Source organism: Meleagris gallopavo, chromosome Z, assembly GCF_905368555.1.
Source record: "Meleagris gallopavo chromosome Z, MGAL_WU_HG_1.1, whole genome shotgun sequence".
Classification (NCBI taxonomy): Eukaryota; Metazoa; Chordata; class Aves; order Galliformes; family Phasianidae; genus Meleagris; species Meleagris gallopavo.
Window position 1 is genome coordinate 26,626,236 of NC_139435.1, and position 14,270 is coordinate 26,640,505.

The following is a 14,270-nucleotide window of genomic DNA, read 5'->3' on the forward strand; positions in this document are numbered from 1 at the left end:
AAATTAAGCATCCACTGTGAATTACAATTTGAATTACAACTAATGAAGTATTTCTTCATCTATGGTAGGACGTTATCCAACTGGACGTACGAATTTGACAAGTGGGCTCCTTCTGTGGTGAAGATATCTTACAAGGTTTGATTCACTTTTTATGTGATTATAAATGTGAAGGGTTGAGAATAGAGACTGTTCTTCCCTTGCTTCTGCATGCTTTTCCAAATTGGTCACATATATTTCATGTGCAAGCAGTGAGAGTTAATCATCCTGAGAAGATGACTGTAATGAACTATAATTGCTTTCAGATAGTGAAATGCAGAAGAAAATTGTTAATTACCATATTTTGCAAAGCTTCTAATGAGAGCAATACAAATGAGCAATACTTCCCATTTTATACATAGCTGACTACTTTGCCTTTTGATTACCGTAGTAGTGATGAGGAAGGCAATTAGTATTAAGACTAGACTAGCATGTTTTCATTCCCTGATATTTAAAAAAGAAAAAGATTGTATATTCTAGCAACAAGTTAGAGGAAAGACTTTGAGTAAGTCTGGAATATATGAATAAATTATTTGCAATACTATAGGATTACTAGTTCATGTGCTTGCTCTGTGTCTACTTATTTCTAAATAGATGGACCTGATTACTTCCTCGGATGAATGAATAACGAAATACTCATTTCCATCTCTCTTTTAGGGTACACCTGCAATGCGCCGTTCACTTGTTCCTCAGCTTCGAAGTGGAAAATTTAATGTTCTTTTGACTACGTATGAGTACATAATAAAGGACAAACATATTCTTGCTAAGGTAATAATGACTGTTGTCTCTTAACGGCAAGATGTATGAGATATTTTCATATGTTACACAACACAGAAACATAGAATCATAGAATGACTGTTGAAAGGGACCTTAAAGATCACCTAGTTCCAACCCCCTGCTGTGGGCAGAGTTGCCACCACTAGATTGAGCTGCCCCAAGCCACATCCAGCCTGTTTTTGGACACCTCCATGCATTGGGCATCCACAGCTTCTCTAGGCAGCCTGTTCCAATGTCTCACCACCCTGTGAGAAAAAAATTTTCTCCTAGCATCTAAATCTCTGCTTTTTAAGTTTAAAACCATTCCTTTTGGCCCTGTCACTATCAGACCATGTAAAAAATCGATCCCTCTCCTGCTTGTAAGCTCCCTTCATGTACTGGAAGGCTGTAATGTGGTCTCCCCAGAGTTTTTTCTTCACGAACAACCCCAGCTCTTTCAGCATTTCTTCATAGGAGAGGTGCTCCAGCTCTCTGAACATCTTTATAACTCTAGACCCTCACTAACAGCTCCACAACCCTCTTGTGCTGGAGGCCTGGATGCAGTACTCTAGATGGAATTTTGCCTTGTGCTCCTACTTTTTGTTGTTTCTTTTCATTTTACTTCATTGTGTTACTTAGCTACATACTTGCATGAGACATTTTCCTCTCTAATACAAAGACATTTCATTTTATTAGCATGATTCTGAACCCTTGAGAACAGTTTAAGACTGCAGAGTTCCTAAACGATAGAAGAACAGAACAGGCATTCCACCTGTCTTATTGAATGGAATTACTTAGCATCTATGAAGGACACGAGGACTACAAACAGAGACGTTCCTAGTCATATGATCATGACTATGGTATTTTTGTTAACTGCTCACGTTGTAGTACAGATAATAACTGACAATATGAGCAACTTTATTTCAGCATCTGCTGTGACTCTCAACTTCTGCATTAAAAACTAGAAAGTTTATTTGAAGTGGTGTAGTAACAGAGATGATCTTAACTATCCTGCTTCATTTTCAAGTCAAAACATAACACTAGTTGAATCAAAGCAAAGTTGAGGGTTTGCTGTTCCTTGAAAGCTTAGTTATTTTGATTGAAAATTGTTTTGTCTTTTTTCAAGGTTGTTGTTGCAAACAGATTTATTTGAAAATCGTAGTCTCTTTCTTCCCATCTAAATCATATTCTGACCTTTAGTAGTAGATATCCCAAATTCTTTCCTAGAAATATGAGGAATTAGCAGTTTTTTGTGCAATTCAGGTGAAAATTCAGAATCGTGATTGAGTTCAGCATAGCTAGCGTTTGTTTCTGCTTCTGCTGTTAAGGCCACCCATGCTTCGATAATGCTCAGTATATTTTTTATTTCCTTGATTGATGTTTCACATTTGAAATATTTTTGATCTACACCTGTTGGGAAGAATTTCTGTCAGGCTTAGCTTTGCCAACTTTCCTTTTTTTTCTTTTTCCTTTTTCCAGATTCGATGGAAATACATGATAGTAGATGAAGGTCATCGAATGAAGAATCATCACTGCAAACTGACTCAAGTCTTAAACACTCACTATGTGGCCCCTAGACGAATACTGCTGACTGGGACACCATTGCAGAACAAATTGCCTGAACTGTGGGCTCTTCTCAATTTTCTTCTTCCAACCATTTTCAAGAGCTGTAGCACCTTTGAACAGTGGTTCAACGCTCCATTTGCCATGACAGGAGAGAGGGTACTGTATCAGGATTTTTTAAATTTTTTTTTATTTTTTTAAACATCAGAAACAAAACACTTTGCATGAGCTCCATTTTGTTTTCAGAAGCACAGTAGCACTTGAACTCTCTCTGGTACTTACGGAGTTAATGTATTTAACAGCTACCTTTTGTACCTTTTGTAATGCCACAAAATTTCAATGTCTTTTTTTTTTTTTTTTTTGAACTCTGAATCAGTTTGATTGTAACATACAGTTAATGCACATACTTAGCTTTCATGTGAGATAAGACATGACCTAATACAGTAAGTAGTCTTGTAGTGACTTCTATAAACTTCTGTAGGTGGACTTAAATGAAGAAGAAACTATTCTGATCATCCGTCGTCTCCACAAAGTACTCCGACCCTTCTTGCTGAGAAGACTGAAGAAGGAAGTGGAGTCTCAACTGCCTGAAAAGGTTTGCAGTTGAAAGGATTTGTGGAATCCTTTCATAATACATTTTTAAAAGTATTATGTGATAAGGTTTTTTTCAGTTTTATTTTACAGAAGAGTTGTTCTTTAACAACTGTGGCTTGCTTTTTTTTTTCATAACTCCTTGCAAAGAAAGCTGTCAGCTGAGGAATCCTGAAGACCTGAAGTTTCTGTATTTTCAGGCTTCATCCTCAGTCTTGCAGCTTTGATTCTATTTGTAGTCATCCATAAGTGTAAGGGATTCAGCTTAGTTCTCTTGGAATTTCAAGTGGAAAGTGGGCATTAGATTCTATCCTATCCCATCTTCCCCACACTAGGTGGAACCTTTTAACCATTGCAGGAAAAATCATTATTATTACTGACATTATAAAGCAGACAGAATTTTATTCTAAATTTTTAACTCCTATTCCAGGAGTTTTGAGTTACGTGGAGTGTCAGAAGTTCATTTTGTTTTGTTTAAATGTAGAATGTATATTTGTAATCAGAATGTAAAATTATGTTCTGATTTGAAATATCATTGTCTTCATGCTTCTCATTTTGTCCCATTCTGTCTTTCTCTGCAGTCCTGTATCACCTTTCATTTTTATTCTTCTCAAAACAACGATTGTAGCTATGTTGCTATGGTTTTTTTCTGTTCTTCTTCTTCTTTTTTTTTTTTTTTTTAAGTAAATTTGAAGGCACAATAAGGAAAAATTTGCTTCTAAGGTCTTCTGGGTTGAAGCAGTACCAAAAATAATTTTTTGGTATGAGTGGCATTTCGTGAGTTAAAGAACAGTGACTGAATGAACAAATAGCTTTGTACATACATACTTAAATGGAAGGCTTGTTTTATGTCTTTCTCATTTTTATAGCTTGTGAATGCTGTTACTGCTGTGACTTTCTGTTCATTCAGCAGTCAGATTATTAGTACCCTCCTATGCAACATCTTTTTGAGAATGAAACATACTTAACTTTAAAAATATTAGTGATTTTTTCAAAATTCTAATTTAGACTTCTAATTTAATGCTGATTTAGTGGCCAGTTAGGGTCAGTGTGTTTGATAAATCTGTTAACAGGCACTGGAGAAGGGAGGCTTTAGAAGTCTTTGCTTCCATACCATGTTCAGAAAAAAAAGCAGTTACTTCAGCTAAGAGCACTGAACTTTTTGACCCAATCAGTTCTGTTTGATCTTATTACATCTTGGTAAAGATGACATTAAAGAGATAGTTACTTCTCTTTTTATTATTTTATTCTCCTGTCCTTCTTATATGGAAATAACTTTATAATTTTTATTGGTTATTTATTACTTACTAGACAGCTTATTTTTCTAGTCCTTTTGTAAGATTTCTGGTCAATCTGGCATTATTATGGGACTGCTATTTATTCGTTTATTTATTTTTATACATTAAAAACATAATGTAATCCAGAAGTTGAGTGATAGGAAAAAATATGTTAGAATGGAATATGAATTGATTTAAAGGCAATGAACAGTCAAAACTTGCTTTCATAAATGCAGTTGCGCAAAGGAAAATAAGAACTTAAACTGACTGCAGAGTTAGTATATTGCTTCATAATTTCCCTGTATTTTTAGTAGATACTAAGAAAATGCTTGCATTCTAGTTTAGGTACGCATAATGCTTGATAGGCAGTGTAAGGGATACTTATGCTTATTCACTAAATGTACAACAATGATTTTTGTTGTGCTTTGCAGACATCATAACGTCCACAGGCTGTTAAACGTACATGCTTGGTTGTTGTTTTTTTTGGTGTTTTTTTTGTTTGTTTGTTTGTTGTTTTTATTTTATTTAAACTCCATGTTAAACAGTAAGTTAAACATTACGTAAACATTTTTTTTAATTGTTAAAAGATGAGAAAAAAGTGTTCAGAAGTTTTGCAATTACATTCTCAGAATCCAGCTGTTTAATGGTAATTCTGACTCGCAGATAATGCTTTGAAGTACCTATTGCTATGCTTGCATTTTGTTTGCTGCTTGCTGAAATCAAAGGTGCTGTTAGGTTATGGATAAAAGAGTAAGTTCTTTGGTTAGTGTTTTTGGATGACAAGAACCTGCAGTTAGATTCTGTTAAAATTATTATATCAATGTGTTTGTTTGTTTGTTTGCTTTTAAACTCTAGGTGGAATATGTGATCAAATGTGATATGTCTGCTCTCCAGAAGATCCTATACCGACACATGCAAGCCAAGGGAATCCTTCTTACAGATGGTTCTGAGAAAGACAAGAAGGTACAAGACAAAAACTAGAACACACAGGAAACAATGCATTAAAATTACTTCTTGAACATATGACTTCTGTTTCATAAAGTTAGTATGTAGACTGTTCCTGCAGGTATCTTTCATGGCAAATGAAATCTCTATCAGAGATTGTTTTAAATGACTGCAGCTTTTCTTCACTATTCACAAGGGGGGAAAAAAAAAAAAAGGAAACAGTAAGTGTACATACATTTCTCAAATAGACAATATTTAAATTAAAGAAGAAAAGAACAGTAGTTCTCTTGGTTGAGTTCAAGAAGTTATCTGAGTAATTGTGCTTGCAGAAGCCTTGTCTGTGAGAGGCTATTCTTGTCATCTTCTAGAGCTCTTAGCTTAAATCTGGTTTTGGCCAGCTAGAGTTGTAGACCTGCATTCATACTTAATTAATCTATTAATGAAAAGGTTCTTAAGAGGACAGTAGGATTCAGATTCATAGAATTGGATGTTAGAATGCATATTAATAGATGCTGATTATGACATTGTGGGACTTCAGCTAATATAGGAAAAAGAGATTTCCATTCATCAGCTTAATTATGTATACAGTATTCACTATGGTAAAAGTGAAATACATTGAATGCACTGTGAGAGTTCTTGCTATAGAGCACTTGAACACTGCAGAACAGCTTGCATACAAGTTTTGTTTGTGCCTAATTGGCCCTACTCTGTGCATTTTACTCATATAATGCAAACACATACTTCTTTTCACCATCCTTGTGCAGGAACAGTAGCTCAAAATGTTTTGTTGATTCTCCCATAGTTGCTTCTCCAGTGCTTTAAATGCTTCTTCTTTTTCTTTGGCTCTGTTGTGTTAGACTTCCACTATTTCCAGTCTTCAAGGGTATCATTTTTCACTGTCTTCCAACCCTCTCTTCATTCACTTTCTTTTCTATGACTGCTTTATCAGGCACTTTTATTCAATGCTACTCATTGCTAGCAGAGGGAGGTGATAGTTGTTGAGTACTTGTAGGTTCATTCAGCAAAAAACTGCTGTTAGGAAAAAATCATGTCTTTTTGCCAAGTCCAGCCAGTGACCAGCTCACACTAGAGAGAATTCATTAAGAAAAAAAGCTTCAGGAGATAGTTTGAATATGAATACCTTTTTGAGAAAATTTGAGATGATTTTGAAAAGAACAAAAACAAGTTTTAGGTGTATGGAATACCTGCTGCAGATGTAAAATTCCTGTTATTTTGTTAATGATTTTAGTTTTAGATGTTATGAAATTATGTTCTTAGTGCACTTTCCAGTAAAGATTAGAATATTACAAGTATGTAATCTGACTGAATACCATAGTTTTTGTGTATTATCTGGTTTTGTTTTACCTTTATTAGTCCACTATGTGTAATTGTGTTGTAAATGCACAACTTAGTCTAGCACCTAGTGATTCTTCAGTGTTTTGCCAGTCTCAACTGAACTGAACATCATCTGAATTCAGTCCTGCTTCTAAGAAGGGTTCACTACAGAGTAGGTTTTGAAAATACAGTTTGTGAAATATTAGAACACCTCATGCACTGTGTTTATCTAGTCTTTTTGCTGTCTGTTGCCTTGTGTTTTGGTTGGCCTGGAAAAGAGGAGCAGCTAATATAGAATTGAAAAGCATCCAGTTAGTAATGTTTCCTGCCTGGAGAGCTCATATCCAAAGTAGTTCGTATTGTAAATAAATGGTAAGCAGGACAAAAGTTGTACTACTTCTAACTCTGAAGATAAGACAGAATACCTTTTGCAAATTACGTTCAGGTCTTTGTTTTACATTATGGAACATTTTTATGATAGGTGAATTTATGCGGCAAGACAACTGCATTACAGATTATGATATATTTTTTTTTTTCTTCCTATTCTTCTTTCTTTTGTTTGTTTTTTGTTTTAATAATGATTTGGTGTTTGGATTAACTGCATTTAAAAAATATCTTTTAGAAGCTTTTTTAATTAGGTAGGAAATGAAATTCGGCATTTGATTTGCATTGTTTATTCCTGTAGGGAAAAGGTGGCGCAAAAACTCTTATGAACACCATCATGCAACTGAGAAAGATATGCAATCATCCATATATGTTTCAGCACATAGAGGTAAGGTTTGCTAGGTTTGATTTTGAGTTGTTTTTATTCAGTATGGCTAACAGCAGTAGAAAACTGCTGTTGAAACTTGAGTCTGTGACAGGGAACAACCGAACACATAATTTGTGTTGGAAAAGAAACATTTGGAAAGCACTGTAATTCCAGTCCTTTATATTTTGAAAGAAAGGGAACAGCTTCCAGCTTTTTATTGGCAATCTAAAGTCTAGTTTTTAAGCATCTGGTCTTGTTGAGATACTATCTCTAAAAGATGAAGGCTTTTTTTTTTTTTTTTTTTTTTTAATTAAGACATTCCAGACTAACTTAACTCCTACCTAGAAGTAATTTATGACATAGGGATATTAGTCCAGAGTGCCAAGCAGTAGAGAGTCTTTATAACTAGCAGACTGCTTATCTTTTACTGTATCCAAAATTGTCCTATTCTATCCACCTTGTTTGTCAACAAAAATATGCTATTGATCTCTCAGAAGGACCCAAAGTATGTAAATAAGCTAGTACGTCTAGGAAGTACCATAAGTATCTGAAATGGAACTACATTTGTGAATAAACAAATACCTACTGTGATGCACTGTTGTGGTTACACTGTTCATTCTTTTGATTGTTAATTAATTGAGTAATTTTCAATTGATTCTTCTGTAGTTAGTGTAATTAATTAGGCTCTACTGTATTTGTAATCTGAGTTTCAAATGATAGCAGTGCAGAAAAATATTAAGCAGAGCACTAGTGCAACAAGGTGGATACCAACAGTATCAGTGTAATAGAATTCTAACTCTCAATAGTCATATATTTAATGTAGTTGAAATAAAGGTGCATAATTTTGGTTTCCTATTTGTAATAATCTCTTTATTGCTTACAACTCAACAGGAATCCTTTGCTGAACATTTAGGCTACTCAAATGGTGTCATCAACGGGTAACTCATTTTTTTCTTCCTTTTAGTATAAACTGTGTTAGGACTACTGCATCATATCCATTTTCTAGAAGATAGAAGCTAATAAGCAGTTTCTAAATTAAATCAGAGTAATATTATTAAGAAGACTCCTAATAACCATAAGGCAAGGCTATCTCCATAGTCACCCTCACATCCAAGACACTACTCTTACTTGAACTATGATTTCGTCCCTGAATTAGCACTTGACCATCTTCAATGTTCTTTACTGGTAATGAGAATTCTCCCTCTGACTAATGCTCTATCTGTGCTCCATCACTAATTCCTGAATGAGAAAGTTGTCTCTCTGACTAATATCTAGGAGTATTGTATCATAAAGAGAAGCATTCACCTTAAGCAGATAATGGTTACGGGAGTCTGAAGATGGATTCTGAGACTTTCTTAATGTCAGACCAGTGATTTGTTCACAGGATCCTTCTGTTCACTGAAATTTCGGTTCTCATGGTTGGAATACATGTGATAAAAGTAATTCTCTTTCTATGGGAAGAGTATTTCCTGTTGTTTCAAGGGCCTTTTATTTATTTATTTATTTATTTTGTAAAGCTAAGTTGTAATGGTAATGTGCAGGATCCTTTTTTTTTTTTTTTTTTAAATATTACCCTATGTACCAAAGGCGATCCATCTAAATGTTTTATCATGCTTGATGGAAAACTCAATAGCTGATTCTAAACAGCTATGTTTGTGCTTTTTCTCATCTCCCCTCAAAGCTAGGGATAACTCTCCCATTGTTATACTAATCCAGGCCAACAAAATAGAACATGAAAGATGAATGTCCAGTTGTTACTGCATGCCACATAGTAAAACTGAAACCCTTGCAAAGTCTTTTTGCCACTTCTGAATGACTGTGTACCATATATATCAACTGATTACAGCTAACTGCATGACTGAGAACTCACTTGTGCAACATTCTCTTGTGATGGATTTCACACAGGCCAACTTTTATCATTTTTTCATTCTGAAACAAGACAAAGTTTATTCATCAGATAACGTTAATTCGTACCATTCCCATTATATTGTACTAAACCGGAAATTTGAAATCCAGGGTCTCAGCCTTTGAGAGATGAATGGATGGAACAGATGTTTCTTTTTCTTCTTAGTGGAGGATGTACTCACTATGCTAGTCTTTTCCAGAATACACTGTCTGACACATGTAAAAATTATAGCTCAGAAGCAATTCTACAAAGAAAAAGGAAAGAACATTATGACTGCTGGAAACCATGTGTCCTTCTCACACAGACTGAAAATTGCTCTGTTAAGATAGCATTGGCTAAGCAGATAACTGTTTTAGAGGATTGTTCCTGTCATTATGCACATCCACAGTGTTCTATAATCTACCTTGCACATATTAGTTCTGAGTATCACTAGTACCGCATTGAAATGCAGTACATTTGAAAATTCAGAAAATATTCCACAGTATTTCAGATGAGCAGAATGATTTGCCATTTTCTCATTCTGAAGTGCAGACTTCTTAAACTGAATCCTTAGTTCACGTATCATTCCAAATTGTTCATTACATTTGCCTCCAGCATTCCATCTCTCCAAGCTCAAGTGTTCTTAGCTCCTGACTTTCACAAAAATAGGAAATTTCCTTTTCTTAATTATATTCCCAGTAGAAATTATTTGATATCAGGATGCCTTGTATATAAGAGAATTCTCCTCACTATTACTAGCTCTCACTGTGATACGGTGTAATGGTCAACCATTTATTATACTGAAGAGTCCTTACAGTTAGATGACTTATTGATCAGAGGCAAACGGTAGCCCTGTGATGTATGCATATGGCTTACTGTTTTCTTAGCAGCATGGACTTGTGCTTGTGAAGAAACTTTGGGAGAATTCCTATCATGCTGAATTTTTTGTCTGTTTTATAGGAAGGCAGAGGAGATTCAGGACACATATATTTAAGGCAGAATAACCAGTACTAGACCTCTTATGTGAGGCTTTTATGACTCCATTCATTTCAGGAGAACAGGCAGAGAAGGTGGTAAAATGGTGTCTTTCCTTCCCTTTTCTAGAAACTAGATAGAAACCAGACGCCTGAAATTTATTGCAGTGATTCTCTGGAGATATCATAAGGAATTTTCTTTCTTGTTCCTTTCAAGTTCTTTAACTTCTCTACCATCTTTATTCTAAATTAAAGTAGCACTTCTTACACTAGTTATTTGAAATGAAATAGACCTTTTTTTCTTGGCACTTCTTCATCCAACTGTCTATAAATGGATGGTTTTAGAAGAAAGGTGTGTATCTTGTACCTGACACTTGTTGCTTTTATAAAAAAAACTTGGTTTTTTATTTAGACCACTTGGCTCCTAAACAGATTAATGTTTTGCTAAGTGCTTATATATGTATGCATATCTGAAGATTATGTACCTTTTTTTTAATTATATAGTTCATAATGATAAATCGTATTTGGACGGTATAGTCAAGGTTAGAAAAAAGTGAAATTTATTTCTATGATACACATCTTTGTTATGTTGATTCAGTCATCCTTTTTGCTTTTCTTCATTTTCTTAGTTATGGCTTGAATTTCAGCACTAGCAGTCTGTTTTGCAGTTCATAGTATAGGAGAAAGAAAAGCAGTTAAGCAAAGCAACTAAACATTGTGCAAGACTGCTTAAAGGTACATGTTGAAAGTGTTTATCCCTATAAAGCTTCTCCTGTTGTCTCTGTGTATTAGTCTGGTTTGGAATTCATCTTTTGCTTGAGCATAGTAGGAAGGGAGTTTTTTCTTGTAGTTGAATGGAAAGATTTTTGACATATGCCTCTCTAGAGCAACTTGTGGCTGCGAAAACACCTATTGAAAGCAAAATTACCAGGTGAATGCCTTAACAGATAAATGGCTTATTACTTAGGTAAGAAATAGTGCTTTGTTTTGGTGCGCAGTGAGACAGAATTCAATTTCATAGAAGCAGGTGTGGCTGTAAGTCCACACTGAAGAAAAATCTGTTCCAAGCAGGAATTCACATGGGTGTTTGTTTTTTATTAAACCAATATAAAGCAAATTCACAAAGTAGTATTTGTCTTGTTTATCTTAAGTGAATCTTTCTGTTATGCTGTGATGTGACAATGACTAAAAATTTTTCTATTTGTAGGCTTATTCTAGTATTTACTGTGCTTCTTCTCTTAAACAGAGCTGAACTTTATCGGGCCTCAGGGAAGTTTGAGCTACTAGATCGCATCCTACCAAAGTTACGAGCTACAAACCATCGTGTGCTTCTTTTCTGTCAAATGACATCACTCATGACCATTATGGAAGACTATTTTGCCTTTCGAAACTTCCTCTACTTGCGTCTTGATGGTAAGATGAATGAAAACAGAATAAGTAAGTTAGGGACTGGCATCCTTTGTTAGTCTGGTTTATGGGACACCTAAGTTCTCTTCATAGTAAGCCAGTGTTGTGATTTGACTCTACACAAGTGTGAACAGGTTCGACAGTTCCATGAAGGAAGAGCCTGCAAGGATATTTGTTGTGAAAGTATAACTACAGACCCGTAAGGTGCGCTACACTGGAATGTTCCCTGTCCTTACACATGAGGCGCTGAGCAGGGTGTACTTCTGCTGGTTTTAGTATAGTCGATCTGAGATATGTCTCTCTCCCTATCTCTTTGACTTTTTCTTTCATCCATTTAACATGTAAACCATTTGGCTGAGGGATTGTTTTGATGAACACTCATGCTCCTGGAATGTAGAGGATGTAGAGATCTACAATCCAGTTGTTAGTACCTAAGTTGTCTGAAAATATTCTTTTGATGATAAATGTGAATGATATTGTTTTGACTAGATTCCAGTGGGATTAATTGATTGGTGACTAAAGATTTATCACCATTCTCCACAGTATAGATGAATGTCAGTGACAGATAAAGTGGTACCTATAGATTTCTTCTGATTTTTACTGGAATATCAGTAGCCTCAATTATTTAATATTTAAATAGGTGTTTTTTTTACATTTAAATGAAAAAAAAAACAAACAGAAACATAATTGAGAAGTATTGAAAGAAAATAAAAATCCAAAATCCTATGCGGAAATCCTGTGTTTCCATTTTGGCTTTCTTCTGTGATGAGTGTCTCTATCTCATACTGACCTTCTTAAGTATTTTTTCTTTTTAATCAATTTATCTCTCACATAGTGCTGTTGTAGAGGACCAGCAGTACTTACCAAAATGCCTTTTTTAAGAAAAGCAATGGTATAAGAAAAATATGAAGAACAGCATCAATAAATGAGCATTTAAGGTCTTTTGACTGTTCTTGGGTACTGCATTTTAAGTTGGCTGTTCGCTTCATACTTTTTTTTGAAGAAAAATTAACACTGAGAAGTATGCTAGTCCTTTTCAAGTGTTAATGAATATAAAAACTTCAAACACTGTCCTTCTCAAATATAAATCAAGGTAATGAAACTGAGACACAAGCGTACTATCTTGTTATGCCACAGGATGTCAAAACTGACCAAGGCATATAGTAACATGCTAATAAAACCCTAATTATGCCTTTGGCTTGCTAGTGGTCTAATGCTCCCATTTAAGAAAGCTGAATTATATTATATTTTCAATGTTATACATTACCATACTTCATATATTTTGAAATGAATGTTGAGATTTTGCAGGTAATTTATAAATCAATAAGATGAACTTTTCTTTCAACTTTTCCTATTCTCTGATTGCCTTCCACGATAGAATGTAATATATACATATAAACTCTATCTACTGTATGTCTTTGCACATATCATATTTTCTACCCAAGTCATGTCTGGCAGCACTTTGTGTGACTGTAGTAGATGTCTGGGATAGAAATAACTTTCCTCATAGCAGCCCATGTAGTGCTGTGTTTTGCATTTGTAGCTAGACACTGTTGATAACACACCAGTGTTTTGGCTCTTACTGAGCAGTGCTTCACAGTGTTGAGGCTTTCGCTCCAAACTGCACCCCTATCCCATTCCCAAGGCCTGTAGGTTGAGGGTGAACAGTGAGCATTGAGCAAGAGCTGGGGAGCAGACGCAAGATCCAGAATGTATATTGCATGCCACTGTGCATAGTTATAAAAGCTGAAGAAAAGGAGGAAAATGCAGGAACATTTGTGGTTACGATGTTTGTCTTTCCAAGCAACTGCTGTGTATACTGAATTGTACTTTCCAGGAAGTGGCTGGACATCAGCCTGCTGATGGGTTGGAGTGAATAAATTCCTCTTTTTGCTTTGCTTCTGTGCATAGCCTTTTCTTTTAGTAAACTGCCTTTATTTCAGTGCAGAACCTTTTCCATCTTATTTTCTTCTTGTCATGTTCAGGAAAAGGAAATGAGAGAGTATCTAGGTGGTATTTAGGAAGCAAGCCGAGGTTGCCCACTTAAGTAATAGTGGGCTATCTTCTGTGTTACATAAATATATCAATACGTATAAAAATAGATTTTCTTTGGCTTTTTAATACGGACAGAAGTGTAAAAAACATCAGGATATCAGTAGACCAGGCTGAGATTGTCCACGTAGAGTTTCGATGAAGTACGTAATAGTTAATGCGATTGCCAGGTTGTGTAATACTTGTTCTTTGTTTAAAAATTTATCTCTTTTTTAACCACAATTGAATTCCTTGCCATCTCTCTTTTCCTTACACATATACAGCTACACTTAAGATATGACATATTAAGAATTTTCAGTTCTTCTTATTACTATGACTCCTAAGATAAATTCTGATATTTTGATTAATCAATTTACAAATGACTTCTAAAAATACTTAGATACATTAATCACAGCTTCATCTCTGTGCTGTTTGTGTATAATAACTTTGGTTGAAATTTATGTGAATTATAAGAAGTATAGCAATGCTAGCTGACATTTTAAAGTCTACATTTGAAATGTCAAAAATAAACCCTTAAATATTTAGCAGTCTTCTCTCAAATGTAGTAAAAACAGCTGACAAACATCCATGGGCAATATTTTATTAATTATTATGGAAAATATGGCAGAGATCACAAAGAGCAAGTGAGCTAAAATTTCACTGCCACCTGTACATTTAGGAATTGACACTGTATTTAGAGTATTTCGGTTCACATTGTT

General features: G+C 34.8%; 1 protein-coding gene across 4 annotated transcripts in view; it reads left to right on the top strand.

Annotated features, from left to right (window-relative positions):
* Positions 1 to 14,270, top strand: part of SMARCA2 (SWI/SNF related BAF chromatin remodeling complex subunit ATPase 2) — a 106,872-nt gene that overhangs the window by 51,892 nt on the left and 40,710 nt on the right. For all 4 annotated transcript variants that reach the window (XM_085214268.1, XM_085214271.1, XM_085214270.1 and 1 more), the window contains 8 exons: positions 69 to 135; positions 694 to 804; positions 2,272 to 2,514; positions 2,837 to 2,950; positions 5,079 to 5,186; positions 7,189 to 7,275; positions 8,146 to 8,192; positions 11,360 to 11,526. In XM_085214268.1, coding sequence (XP_085070394.1) covers positions 69 to 135; positions 694 to 804; positions 2,272 to 2,514; positions 2,837 to 2,950; positions 5,079 to 5,186; positions 7,189 to 7,275; positions 8,146 to 8,192; positions 11,360 to 11,526 — 944 coding nt within the window. The remainder of the gene's footprint in view (positions 1 to 68; positions 136 to 693; positions 805 to 2,271; positions 2,515 to 2,836; positions 2,951 to 5,078; positions 5,187 to 7,188; positions 7,276 to 8,145; positions 8,193 to 11,359; positions 11,527 to 14,270) is intronic.